Source organism: Rosa chinensis, chromosome 2, assembly GCF_002994745.2.
Source record: "Rosa chinensis cultivar Old Blush chromosome 2, RchiOBHm-V2, whole genome shotgun sequence".
NCBI lineage: Eukaryota > Viridiplantae > Streptophyta > Magnoliopsida > Rosales > Rosaceae > Rosa > Rosa chinensis.
Window position 1 is genome coordinate 9,211,300 of NC_037089.1, and position 14,939 is coordinate 9,226,238.

The window sequence follows — 14,939 nt, forward strand, 5'->3', positions numbered from 1 at the left end:
TGTTTTTTGGCCTTTAGGCAAATATGGTTAATGTGCGCACATTGGACACATATATGGACAAGTTCATGATCATGGCCTTTATGTTTTTAGCCTTAAGGTATATATAGGCAAGGTGCTGTGTTACTATTGGGATATGAATACAGCTGAAGGAATTTGTATGTTTTAGAATCAATGGAAAGCTAGCTTTTGGAATCCAATGTTGGATGTGTTTGTGGATGTTTTGATCAATTGGTTTTTCTTGTTAGATGGAATGTCCATAATGCATGTCTTATGAGGCTATCTCAGACAATTCAATTCTAAGAAAAAAAAAAAAAAAACTATTGTCTAATGACTGGACGTAATAAAATTGAAATGAAAAAACTGTTGTGTGTAAAACCTAACTACAATATCACTCAACTAAGTTCAGTTGTCCAACTTTAAGAAACACAACTACAAAGTTACATATTCTGTTGTCTGAAGTAAAGGAAGACAATAAAGAATAGAACAAAGTTGTAACCAAGTTATTGTCTGACTTCATTAACCACTACATCTTTTCATAAATAGCATTGTTGGAAACACACTTTAAGGAGTAAAAGGGCTAATAAGCTATTGTTCCACTACTAACCAGACAATAGTTATATTCGAAAATGATGAATTGTAATACATTAACAGACAACAACTTTACCAAAAATAGGTTGTGTCAATCTAATCCACTCAACAGATAAAACCTACCCCTAGATGTTGAAGAGTCATAGAGACAACACATGTTCTAAAAGCAATGTTGTCTGACTTGTTCTCACAAGTTACCGATCTTCATCTTCTGCTGACTTAATTTACATCCCACAACAGCATTAGTAATCTACAATTGTCTTTTCTGGTATTCAGACAACAGGTATGTAGACATCTGCTCTTGTACTATCTTTCTTCACACGACAGTTCTGTGCTGTTGTCTGACCACCCCATCAGACGGCACAGGCTTTAACAACAGCGCCCAGACTGATCAGATGACAGTCCAAAACTGTCGTCTGATGCCATTATTGACGTAGTGATTGTTTCCAAGATTTAATGCGAAGATGAAAGCAGTTTGCAAACTGCATATATACATTGAAACTACGTGATCAGTAAGGCACACAAAATGCAAGCGACTCAAAAGCAAAGATCTTTATATGCCAAACATAACAAAAATGTATGTTGCAGCTTTAGCATCGGCGGTCGAACCAAATTCAGAATAAGACGTCTTCAGTGCAGTTAAATCTTTGATTTAGGTCTTCGTCCTTTGCAAGAGATCTTTTTTAATCGAACTCATTCTGCTTTTGCTGAAAGGGTACAACTTTTTGATAAAACTTATTAGTAATGGTACTTCTTACTTTAAAATTATTTTTTAGAAGATAGTTTACACATTGCATGGATAGTTAAGTTGTCTAATCTATTTTTAATAGATTTCAATGCATAATATATATACTCATATAGCAGACAAGTGAAGAACCAGATGCCAACATATATATATAAAGGTACTTATTGGATCCTCTTCCTGCGCAGTCTAAATGTGTTTAGGAAAAGAATAATGGCTTCTAGCTAGAAGAATCAATGATCAGATACGTACAATTGTGAAATGCAGATGATGTGCTTCAACCCTATTGGCTATTGCTAATCCCCAAATCCATCCGTATATTTGACACCAGTAGAGGGCAACCGTAAGTTTCCTATAATAAACTGCCCTACACCCCTACTGTAAAGTTCTTCACCTGACCTTGTACCCAAAAAAAAAAAAAAAAAAGAAGTTCTTCACCTGACCCGACTTCTTAAACACTTGATACCCCGGCCACTTTACCCTGCTCAGGCTGCTCGCTCCTGGCCCGGAGTTCGTGTACTCCCCGTAGAACAATGTATCCCTAAAGAAGGGGGAACCTTTCCACTTTAGCCACCCTTCAGGCTGTACAACATTGCTCAAGAAAGACTGCATGATAATGGTTCTTGAATATAGCTCAGTGGTCTACCAAGGTACGTAGGTGTGCTAGAGTTAACAGCGGCCGCAGCCAACAGGTCCGAGTCAGCTGATATGTTGCAGAATTGGAATGAGAAGCTGGTGGACGAGTTTGAGTACTTGCGGCTATGGGCCGTCGTGGTGTTTATTTGCTTTGGCGAGGTCTGGCTAGGAATTGGCAGTTTTGGAACGCAGCTGTGGCGTCACCAAATATGAAATCGACTGTGCCACTGATCTTGCAGTCACGGTAGAATTGGCGGTTGGAGTGTGTGTAGAGGGAGTCTGATAAAGTAATCTGGGGTTCACATCCAAAACCAATTGGCAATGGATGGAGTGGCCCAAACCCTTATAAACCCATAGGCAAGGTCCCATTTTTCCCATGTGGGATATATATATTCTCAACACGCCCCCGCACGTGTAGCGAATTTTCAAGCCATACACGTGGACAATTTTTGGGTGACGTGGAGCCCGTGTGGCCGTTAGGCATGCACACGTGGGTTACCCTCTCTGATACCATGATAAAGTAATCTGGGGTTCACATCCAAAACTAATTGGCAATGGATGGAGTGGCCCAAACCCTTATAAACTCATAGGCAAGGTCCCATTTTTCCCATGTGGGATATATATATTCTCAACTTGGTATCCCCTATTTCCACACCGGCAGAAGAAGCTTCCCATTAGCCAAGATTAACATTTTTGAAAGATCTGAATTGGTTTTAGTTAGATGGAATGTGAGGGAATGTATGATTGCCACAATAAGAGATGACAATGGTCTATATATTATCCACACACTTAAGTCTCGACCGGCGTCACTATTGTGAGCTCTGATTTCAGTCTCAGTAACTGACATTTAGTATTCAAATTGCATGCGGAACTTGAAAGCAAAGACTGGTTCGTTTTGTTGGCTGCGACGCTGCGTGTCATCTTACATACATATATGAAATATTAATTTATCATCACTGTTCATCAATATATAGTACTTTTGAAATTGAATATACTCAGTTAAATTGAAGGGGATGTCTTTGGGATTAGGTAGAATCAATTCAATAAGCTTCTATAGAACAATGGCACCACCGCACCAATCAGTGAAGACTAAAAGGAAAAAGATTTGTGGCCTCAATGAGGCCTAAGATTTGTGGCCTCAATCTTAGGTGTCATGTCATGTCACCTACACACATCACCAATTTGTCAAATCATGCCATGTAATTCTTGAGTAAAAAGACTAACTTATCCTTCCAAAATCTAATGGCTCTAAATTATTTTGGTTTTCATCTAAAAATAAAATATATTATTTTGGTTTTTTTATTTTTATTTTTTTCGTTATATATAATTATATATATATATATATGTTTGTGAATATATATATATATATATTTATAATTCGTCACAAAAAAAATTATATACAAATATGTGTTTGTGTGTGTGTGTCTATATATATATATATATATATATATATAATTCGTACAGAAATTTATATATGTATATTCGATGTAGAATTAATATGGTATATATATATATATATATATATATTAATGTCATATTTCTAACCCACAAAATTTTAAAAAAAAAAATTGATTAAAAAAAAAAATCAAATTTAAAATTGATTCCACACAAATGGAAAGAAAATATATTAATATCTTAATTATAACCCATCAAATTTGGTAAATTGAAGTAATATTCAACTCTTTTAATAAATGAATTTAATAAAATTAATGGAAGATTAGTTTACCTTACACTAACAAGTTAATTAGAAAAGTCAAAAATTAAATTGGATCCACAAAAATGGAAAGAAAATGTATTGAAATCTGGTAATTGAAGAGGTAAGAAAATATCATTAATAAATTGAATTGATAAAATTCTAGATTCCATCATTTCAAAATTTCTCGATAATTTAATATTGTCGCATCCAAACTCAACATTAGGAAGTGTTCCTTAAAGGTCAAGTGAGACTTCATTAATACAACTGTTCGTTTATTTTTACATGAAAAAACAATCATAATGTTATTAATACTATGTAGAAATTCAATGAACAATAAGTGTATAACACAGCAATAATCAAAGAAAAAGTGCAATTAAGGAAGGTGTAAAATAGAAGTCATCGTCCACATTAACATTAAAGTCAGCTAACATGTCTTACACGAACAAATAAGTGATAAGTAGCTAATAATGAGCCAGTAAAGTTTACTGGGGACTTTTCCCTAATGACATATTTACACTGAAATAGAAATCATCATCCACACTAAAATTTAAAGTCAGCTAACATGTCTTACAGTAACAAATAAGTACTAAGTATCCAATGACGAGCCAGTAGAGTTCACTGGAGACCTTTACCTAATGGCATATTCACACTTAAATAGAAGCCATCATCTACTGAAACTGAAAGAACTAACATGTCTTGCACGAACAAGTAAGTATTAAGTAGCCAATGATGAGCTAGTAGAGTTCACTAGAGACCTTTACCTAATGGCATATTCACACTTAAATAGAAGCCATCATCTACTGAAACTGAAAGAACTAACATGTCTTGCACGAACAAGTAAGTATTAAGTAGCCAATGATGAGCTAGTAGAGTTCACTAGAGACCTTTACCTAATGGCATATTCACACTTAAATAGAAGCCATCATCTACTGAAACTGAAAGAGCTAACATGTCTTGCACGAACAAGTAAGTATTAAGTAGCCAATGATGAACTTGTCAGGTTTACTGAGGATCTTTTTCTAATGGCATAATTACACTAAAATAGAAGTCATCATCCACATTGTCTTACAGTAACAAATAAGTACTAAGTAGCCAATAATGAGCTAGTAAAGTTCACTGGGGACTTTTTCCTAATGACATAATTACACTAAAATAGAAGTCATCATCCATACTGAAATTTAAAGTTAGCTAGCATGTCTTACACGAATAATAAGTACTAAGTAGCTAATAATGAGCCAGTAAAGTTTACTGAAGACCTTTCCCGAATGGCATATTCACACTAAAATAGAAGCCATCATCCATTGAAACTTAAAATAAGCTAGTGTGTCTTGCACGAACAAGTAAGTACTAAGTAGCCAATAGTAAAGTTCAATGGGGAATCTTTCCCTAATAACATATTCACACTAAAATTGAAGCCATATATCATTCACGTTGAAATTGAAAGTCAGCTAAGTACTAACATGTCTTATATGAACAAAAAAGTACAAGTAGCTAATAATGAACAAGTAGAGTTCCACTGGGAACTTTTTTCTAATGACATATTTACACTAAAATAGAAGTTATCATTCACATTTAAAAATCATTATTTTCTATTGAAAAATTTGGGATCAACAAAACAAGTATACTTTCAAAAATTAATTTCCTCATGTGCAATATATTGTATTCCATATTAAGCAATTTCTTTTCAGATATCAACTTCCCAATCAATTTAGATATCTAGGTTTTCAATCACCAAATTTTATGAGTTAAAATTACGATTTAAATACATTTTCTTTCCATTTTTGTGAATCCAATTTAATTTTTGACTTTTCAAATTAACTTGTTAATGTAAGGTAACTAATCTTCCATTAATTTTATTAAATTTATTTATTAAAAGCTTTAAATATTACTTCAATTTACCAGATTTCATGGATTATAATTACGATATTAATATATATATATATATATACACACACACCACATTAATTCTCCATCCAAAATATATAAATTTTTTGGACGAATTATATATATATATATACACACACACACACACACCCATATTTTTTTTGAATATGTATAATGAAAAAAAAAATCCAAAATAATGAAAAAGAAAGAAAGGAAAAAAAGCCAAACAATATTTTTTTGAGAAGAAAGTCAAAATAATTTAGAGCCGTTATATATTCAACAACATATATATATATATATATATATATATATTTTGACGAATTATAGATAAATATATATATATTCACAAAAATATATAAATATAAAATTTTTTTAGACGAATTATATATATATATATAATAAAAAAAGAAAAAGAAAAAATAAAATAATGTATCTTTTCTAGAAGAAAGCTAAAATAATTTAGAGCCATTAGATTTTGAAATGATAAGATAGTCTTTTTATTCAAGAATGACATGACATAATTTGACAAATTAGTGAGGTGTATAGGTGACATGGCTTGACACCTAGGATTGAGGCCACAAATCTTAGGCCTCATTGAGGCCCTATATCATTGCCCAGACTAAAACTGAAGAGGCCATGCATACATTACATTCCAATATACTAGATAGAGATAAATGTCATCACAATTTTGACAACTACGTAAAGTTAGTTAGGAAATAAATTTAATCTAAAAAAAATTAGGAAATAAATTAAGACTGATGAATTGCCACATATGTAGAAGAACAATTAGGTCATTGGGCCATGCATTGTCACGCCTCGATTTTTAAACAAAATTAAAAATCAATATAATCTCATAATTATACTTGATGATGGTTCAGCACTTCAGCCATATATCAATACAAAATACCTGAAAAATTTTACTCTTTTAAACCAAGTACATACTGATGCCCTGAACCCACAATGTCAATATATACTCGCTCCGCAGAGTCATATATTACAGAAGCTTACGAATTAAATTGTCACAACAAAAATAAACGTAAATACTTCTCATAGCCCACTACAAAGCAGAAGTCATAATAATGGCAAAGCCAACAAAATTTGCTTCTTACCCGTACTGCTGCTAATAAGCTACCTCGGTTTCAGCCACAATTATCCTGACCTACAGGATTAACCCCTACACCATCGAATAGTGTATCGAGTTGCCACACAACAAACCCCGTAAACTTATGAAAGCTTGTATGAGTAACTCAAATACATCAATCAAGCAACTCACACCGATCAACTTAAGGAAAACAACTCAACCATGATTTCTTCCAACACTGTCAGTCCTTTTCTCATAATGAACAACACAAGTCACCGCCGTGACAAAAACATATTAATTAATAACTCAACAAATCAATATGAACATTCAAGTCCCACATGGACAATAAAAGAAAGAATTACTCTCGAGACTCTCTTTTAAACTACACACTTATGAGTCTCCAGCAACCTCGACCGTTACCCCCATAAGCTATAATGGTAGACAGACTAGAGTTCTAACTGATCGTAACCACTCGCCCGCCAAAGGTGTGGTTCCCGATTACATGCTTTTGTCACCATCTGTGACATATGATTTTCAGACCCATCTAGTCTTCGAATCAAACATTTAAATAAGTCGCACCCGACCTAAAAATGTTACATAAATCTAATAGAATATTTCCCCATTCCTGCTCATCATCTGTGACTCTTGGTACAAGACCAATACATTTACAAAAAGTCACGCTTGACTAAAAAATGTAGCATCAAACTCAACACTTTTCAAACAATAGAAAACATCTTTTTCCACTATATTGTTTCCCGAAAAGTCGCCTTCAAACAATAAAATGAACACAATCATGCATATTGTTTCACCATACATAACACTCACATGAATATATATACACACGCGCGCGCGCGCGTAGTCATTCGCTCAAGAGTGCCACTAATACTAACTATGGTTTGCAGTTAAATAAATAACTCTCAAAACAAATAAGGTAACTCTGTTCATAAATGAACAATTGTGAGATTACTCACCTCGATATTCCTGCTGCGTCTTCACACAACTAGTTACTTATAGAACGCACTCTGTCAAGCACCTAAGGAAAGTACGGGTCTCAAATCAATACACGAATTACAAAACGATTAAAGTTCGAATCCCTATTTGAACTAAAATCCATAAGTAACGCCAATCGAGGCAAAACTTCATCCGAGACCACCCAAAGTCTCTGGAACACTCCTATGATCGATATGTCAAATCTACAAGTCGATCGAATGGCTGGATCCTCACGGATCGAAAACTGAGACAATCGAAAACGGTAAAAACCCTAACAAATTCATACGATCTCCAAAAAATACGTATTATATATCAAAACATTCGTATCGACAAGTAGATGATATATAATACTAGAAACTGCCCCTGACATGGCCGAAAATGCCGCCAAGCACCGCCACAGGCAATGGCATATCGCCACCGGCCAAACTCAAAACTACAACAATCAAACCGTCCAAATGTCAAGAATATCAAGTAGAGCAACTTTAATACCTGGAACAAAGCCCAACTCGGCCTAGATCGCCGCCGCAAGCTCAAACACACTGTTCACCTCGAGTTGCAACTCTACACTAGGATTTGATCAAAACCACCACCAAGGATCGAAGGAGGAGGCCTTTGCGAGCTCAACAATGTTGGTTTGAAGCTCCGTCGTCGTCGAAATCCGGAGAACCAGTCGGGTCCGACAGCCCTCGCCTCCGCCACCTTGCTGCGCTGCCGTGGGTGAGAATCGCCGCTAGAGACCACCATAGGGAGGACCGCACAAAGGAGACGAAATGATCTGGGTTGGTCGATCTCAACGCTAGAGATTGCCGGAAAAACAAAATGTCGGCCAGGTCAGAAACCCGAATACGGGTCAGGTTGGTCGGCGTTGAGGAGAGAGAAGACAGCTTTCTGATTTCTATTTTTGGAAGTTTTCCAAAAAAGCAAATTATGATTTTCCCAAAACAAAAAATCTATTTATAGTAATTTCCAAAAATATCTGAAACTTCCGCAGACCATAACTTTCACATACGAACTCCCATTTTTGCGTTCCACTATCCACGAACTCGTATCGACGTGCTCTACGACTTTCGTGAATGAAGTTTTTGGAGAAACCCAACGTATAAAAAGTCAAACTTCGTATACCCCCTAAAACTGTGAAATTCGAATAATTATGCGTACGAAAATAAATTCACTTCCCAAATAACATACGAGCAAAGCATAACACCCATAATTCGTACAATTGATCTATTATTAATTATAGGAATTAAATAAAGAAAATTCAGTTCATCACATACATGCATGTTAATTGTAAGTATGTCTTTGATATATTCTGGGCAATGACTAATCTGGATGAGAATATAAACCAACATAGATCTGGAATCACGTATTTAATAAAAACACAAACTGGAGGAAGCAAATATACACATATGTTGGGATTTGGGGACGAAAGGATGTCATTTTCTGAATTAAAGCAAAGGAATAATACCCACGTATAAGGTAAAAGGTGGAAGCATCAGGGTCCTTTTCTAAAGAGTGGCTCATGGCTTTCAGGAAAGAAGGAGCTGGCCATGGCTTTAAGTGAAAGTGCGTTTGTACCGGTTGCAAGCTTCTTTTGGACTTGAAAGCTTGGAGTAGTGCTTCAATGGCAAGAAACTAAACCAGTCCATATCAATCACCAGAAACAAACGCGTTTAATTATATGAGCTTTTGGATTTGTTGCATTCAGTGCTTGAATTTATTACAAATTAAAAGCCATTCATCTTATTACATGCATTAATCAGTCGGCATTATCATCCCACATGCACGTTGTTATCCATGCACTAATTGTTGATATGCTATGATCGAATGCATTAATTTCTCTTCTAAAATACTAGACGGAAAATAATAATTGCAGGGTCTTAGAGCATCTTTAGCCGATTCTCTATTTAGAGAGCATGTTTAGTTTTTTTATCTATTTTAGCAGCTGCACCAGACTCCTAAGTGACTCTCTATTATAACTTCTAACTATCTCGCTCCTAAATATAGAGAGCGAGAGGAGGCTCTTTATAATTTAAAACATTCATTTTGAGTTATTTTATGTAATTTATAAATACATTTAAACTATTTAATATTCCTTTAAAAAATAATGTAAATTCAAAATTAGCTAAAATAGAGAGCACTGATACATACGTATTTCTAAAGTGGCCAGCCAAATGATTTTAGCCACTTTAGATAAAATTTGACTCAAAAATGGCTAGCATTGCTAAAGATGCTCTTAATCTAATAATTATAGGTCTTAATCTAATGTGACAATATGGTGTTAAGTTTAATCTTTTTTCGTTATCGATTATTAGATATTATTCAATAACACTATAGAGGCCGGCTAGTACATCTTTTTGCAGTCCATGGCTAGCTAGTTTCACATAACACACTAGTGTCACATGCAAAGTGACATGCCGCTAGCTAGTAGCGTTACGAACACTATGGCTAGAATATGGTGACATTGTAAGATACATTCCATCATATTGTTATTTATTTTTTTTATTTTTTATGTTTGAATATGTTTTGTTTTCTTTCATTTTAACATGAAAAATATTTGACCACTTTTCTCTCCCCATCAACAGCGTCTGCAGTTTTGAGAGTCGACAGCGTCTCCTCCACCCTCTGTGGTGTGTCTCCACCCTTTGTGGTGTGTTTTACTTGAGCTTGTCTCAGATCTAAGGCTTCATGCCTCAGTTTCTTTATTATTCTGTTTCTTCCATCCTAATTCCTATCCAAACGACCAGATCTACTATCCTTTCTCCCATCCTCTTACAACTTCGTTTTTCATCTTCTATCCCATCGTTTTCTTCTTTCACAATCCTACAATCACAGCGGTTCTCGACCTGGGTCTACACACCTAACTCTACATTCAAGAATAGCTGCCGAATCGGCACTCCACCGATGATTGTGGATGTCGCCAGACCAGTGGCGTTGTGTTGCTTGGTGGTCTCCACCACCACGACTGCCGTTTTTATGTCCTTTGGTACATTTTTCCTTCTTGTGCAGGCTATTCGGGTATGGAGAATGATGGTGGATAAACCTCTGGCATCAGGAAGTGAAGCCTTGGTCGACGTTATCCTCTCTGCAGTTCGGCAATCAGCAGCCATGGCGGCTCCTCTCTCTGCAGTTCTACATGGTTCTAGATCTAGGGTTTGTTTTGGTTGTTGTTGGGCTTTTGGGCGTAGGTTTTTTATGTGTTAGATGTAGGTTAATTAAGTTTTTGTCTATTGGGCTTTTGGACCTAGGACTTTTGCTTTCTTATGCACATCTATATTTGTAGTACTGTATCTGTATGTTTCTATTAATGAATGAACTATTAATTTGACCCAAAAAAAAAAAACATGAAAAATATTTGCAAACTGTGGACTTTAATTTCAAACAACACCACCGGCATAGTTTAGGCATAAGCTGCACGGTAGACAAACAATTCACCCAAAACATGATGATGCCAACATAACAAAAACCTATATATGGTACTTAATTACTTATTACTGCTCTAAAGGAAAAAACAAAAAAAACAAAAATTGGTTCAAGGACAATTGATCAGGTACAAGAGTGAAATTTCATATCAACTGCTTAAACCCTCGTTAAACCCCAAAGCCTGCAGTATATTTGACACCAGTAGAGGGCAACCACAAGTTTCCTTCAATAAACTCGGACACTGTATAGTTCTTGGCCTGCCCGGACTCGTTAAACTTTTGATATCCCGGCCAGGTAACCCGGCTCCCGAGGCCCGCTCCAGGCCCGTAATTCATGTACTCTCCATAGAACAATGAATCCAAAAACATGCTACCATTCCACTCTAGCCACCCTTCTGGCTTTATGATATTGCTCATGAAGGACTGCATGATTATAGTTCTTGAAAATTGTTTCCATGGTCTACCAAGGTATGTAGGTGTGCTAGAGTTAACCGGGGTGGCTAACAAGTCTGGATGTGCAGATATGTTGCAGAATTGGATCGAATAGCCTGTCGGCTCATCTATGTACTTTCGGCCGTGGGCTGTGATGCTGTTCTTTTGGTTTGGCAAGGCTTGTCTGGCTAGGATTTGGCAGTTCTGGAACACAACAGTGCCGTCACCGAAGATGAAATCAACAGTGCCGCTGATTTTGCAGTCTCGATAGAATTGACGCATAGAGTGTGTGTATAGTGTGTCCTGGTATCCCCGAAACTCACACCGGTAAAAGACCGAGAGGTCTGAGTCGGATCGTAGTGCCACTGCCATGTGTTTCTCGGGTCCTGCTGTGTTCTCGAATGTGATGTCGCGCGCTATGAATCCTCTTCCACTAACAGCTGATAAATACACATAAACATATTTATTATGAGTGATGTCGAATACAAATATCGAACATATCAAAGTCGAGCTTTCACTTTGCATATGACATTAATCTCACGAGACTTTGCTCATCTTAAACACATAATGGGACCATACATATATCCTTAAGTCGACCTTTTACTTTGCATGTGACATTAATCTCACGAGCTTAAGTGTCTTGTTTTTTATGTTAAACCCTAGACCCTAAACCCTACACAATTGTGTATGCTTGATCTCCCTACCCCAACTAAATAATGAGTCTCTCCATGTGACACTAGACTTGCAACTTACATATATTGGGACCTTAGACCTTAAAATTAAAGTCTCATCTGCCATTTTAATGACGTTACCATAACTAAAGTGGTTGGGACGTCACTATTGATATCTCACTAGTACAATATATCCATTTAGTCTGGGTCCCAAACACACAGTGAAAAATACAAAAGGACTAAGAACAGCAAAACTTGAAGAGATCTCCAAATTTCCCGTGTTTGTTCATTAAGGAAACAAAATAGAAGAGTCTAATGACGAACATGATGCAAAGAGTGTTACCAAAAGTTGCAGAGCGAAATGTGGTCCAACCATCCACATAATTATGATTCCCACTGATTACAGTAGCATCCATGCCATCTCCGATCATCATTATGTTCCATTTCTTCTTCTTGATCTCCACATACTCCTTGTACACCCCTCTCTTGACGTAAATCACGTAGCGCTTCAAGCTGTAATCCGGTACTGATAAAATCGCGGAGGTGATATTTGTGAAGTTCCCGGTTCCATCCTGAGCTACCACAACGTCTACAGGCATTCCATTTGCTTGTAGCAGTTTGCGGTCCTCGGATCTAAACCATGCTGGGGTTTGGCCATTTGACTCGTGCTGATCCGAAACTGGGTGCACTTGGCCGAGTAGTTCTAGGACCAAGGAAGTTATTTGGTTAAGGCTACCGGACACCAAGTCTTTGACAATGCCGTTGGTGCCATCAAATCCATCACTGCATGTGTCCTGGTTAAACAGTGTAGCACTCAGCCATGTTCTCAGGTCAGAACTCAAATTCCCAGTGCTGTTATGTTTGCCTGCAAATGATTCAAAATGTGATTGTCAATTACAGCAGTTAACTTCTTGTGCAACTGAAAATGGACTCACTCTAGCTTATAGGGAATTGTGTGTGTTGGGATCTGAAAATTGAAGTGAATTCATTACATTGATTTATTTGCACGTAACAAGTGATTCCAGATCCAGGAATTCGAAAATAACATTTGGAAATCAAGAATTGTCGCACCCATCAAGCTAAACATCAACCTCGAAACAAAAAAACAAAAACAAAAAGAAAAAAAACAAAGAAAATATAGCTGCCGCAGTTTAATTTTAGTCCACTCTGTGACCTCATGAACCAGAATTCAACGTTGCCAAAACAAGCAATATTACTCTCGACACCCAGAGTAAAGTGTCATATAACAAACTAAATTATAACACTGCAAATCAAGTAATTATTCTTTAATGAAGTGAGAGATTTGCTAAATCTGCCAGTAGTCCAGTACTCACTATTCTGATTCTGGGTAGCAGAGAGAGTCCAGCTCAACTCATCAGCCGAGCTATCCATCAAATCCAGACAATCGTCGATGGCATTCGAAAGCCGGAAATCCCCGAAACCCTTAGCAATGCTGGAAAGAATAGACACCACCTGCTGCATAACATCAATGGTGTTCACAATCGACCCCGCAAACTCCGAGTTGGAAACCTTCAAACACTCGGACTGTATCGTGTTTGTGATATTTTCACAGTGAATAAATGGGAACGACAAGAGTACTAACACTAGTAGAAACTTTCCCATCCACAATGGATCGGAAGCCATGAACAAAGATATGACCGAGGAAGTGATAAGGATTTGGGAGGAGAAACAAGGTATTTAAGGCAAAAGAGATGAGTTAGGTCGGCAGGTGAGGGAATTTAAGAGGATGGTGGAGTCATGGTTGCCAAATGCGGGCCTGGCCGGGAAGAATCGATTGGTCTATTTATATATAAATCCAAGTGTCGGCTGTGCAGCTCAGATTCGAGGAAAGTGTTCAAATTTCACATGCAAAGGCAAAGAGGGTGTTTTTTTTTTTTTTTGAATATGAGTGTGATCATCATCATCATCACATCACCATATATCTATAGTACTTATATCTGGAATTGAGTACTGATTAAGCTAGCTCTGGTTATCTTCTTTTTGAAATTTTGATATACTTTTAAGTGGATTTGCCATTGGTTTTTACTACTTGGGGGCCCAAGAGTGACACATATGTCAAGTTTCTGTGTGCCTTAGACAGTGAGACTGGGAAGCCATGCATTGCTTTTCCAAGACCAGTAGTAATCATGCTAACATGGTATATCTCAAATTTGCGGACTCAAATTTGAGTCATTTCTAACTCAGAGATTCCAAAGAGGTCTCGATTAATTACTTGCCAATTTCTAAGCAACATATATAAGTGGTATTGACCAAAATGGAAGAAAACGAATAATAATTTTGCATGGTTTTTATAGTCAATGGTAATTATATATATTTTTAATATGTTTTTACTTTTTCTTTTAACAATAATATATATATATATATATATATATATATATATATATATATATATGCTTTTACTTAAGTTGTAAGGGATGGTGGGGACTTGGGTTTATTTCATGAATTGTAGTGTATCCTCTAGCCACTATAGCTTAAGATACTACGTTCTAGCTTAGCAAATGTAATGCCTAAATGATTTAGTCTTTTTCGTACGACTAATTACTTTATTACATTACTTACATATCAACATTACAATGGTTTGACCATATCTACGATTGACAAAACGATCATAGCAGAATTATTGAATGGACGTTCATGAAGATAGATGGCATGCACATGCTATAAACACTTTAAAGCCAGAAAGAAATATTTCCTTTCCTTCTTTATCTTGTCTTCTGTTTCACCAAACTTCGATCAGATCCCAAAACTTCTACCCGGCGCTTACCTTTACCAAACATAA

General features: G+C 36.3%; 1 protein-coding gene and 1 pseudogene across 1 annotated transcript; both read right to left on the bottom strand.

Annotated features, from left to right (window-relative positions):
* Positions 1-860: 860 nt before the first annotated feature.
* LOC112183637 lies at positions 861-10,724 on the bottom strand (annotated as a pseudogene).
* Positions 10,725-10,966: 242 nt separating this feature from the next.
* Positions 10,967-13,922, bottom strand: LOC112189365 (pectinesterase/pectinesterase inhibitor PPE8B). Its single transcript, XM_024328685.2, has 3 exons — positions 13,474-13,922; positions 12,483-13,004; positions 10,967-11,908 (listed from the first exon to the last, which is right to left on the bottom strand). The coding sequence occupies exons 1-3, from the start codon at positions 13,781-13,783 to the stop codon at positions 11,205-11,207; spliced, it is 1,536 nt and encodes a 511-aa protein (XP_024184453.1). The 5' UTR covers positions 13,784-13,922; the 3' UTR covers positions 10,967-11,204.
* Positions 13,923-14,939: the final 1,017 nt, after the last annotated feature.

Bases quoted from the DNA above. Each gene is read 5' to 3' on its own strand.
- LOC112189365 (XM_024328685.2), bottom strand. From the start codon at position 13,783: ATGGCTTCCGATCCATTGTGGATGGGAAAGTTTCTACTAGTGTTAGTA. The intron at 13,005-13,473 runs GTGAGTACTGGA...AATCATTTGCAG, and splicing joins TGCTACCCAGAATCAGAATA to GCAAACATAACAGCACTGGG. The intron at 11,909-12,482 runs GTAACACTCTTT...TGTATTTATCAG, and splicing joins ATTTCGCTCTGCAACTTTTG to CTGTTAGTGGAAGAGGATTC.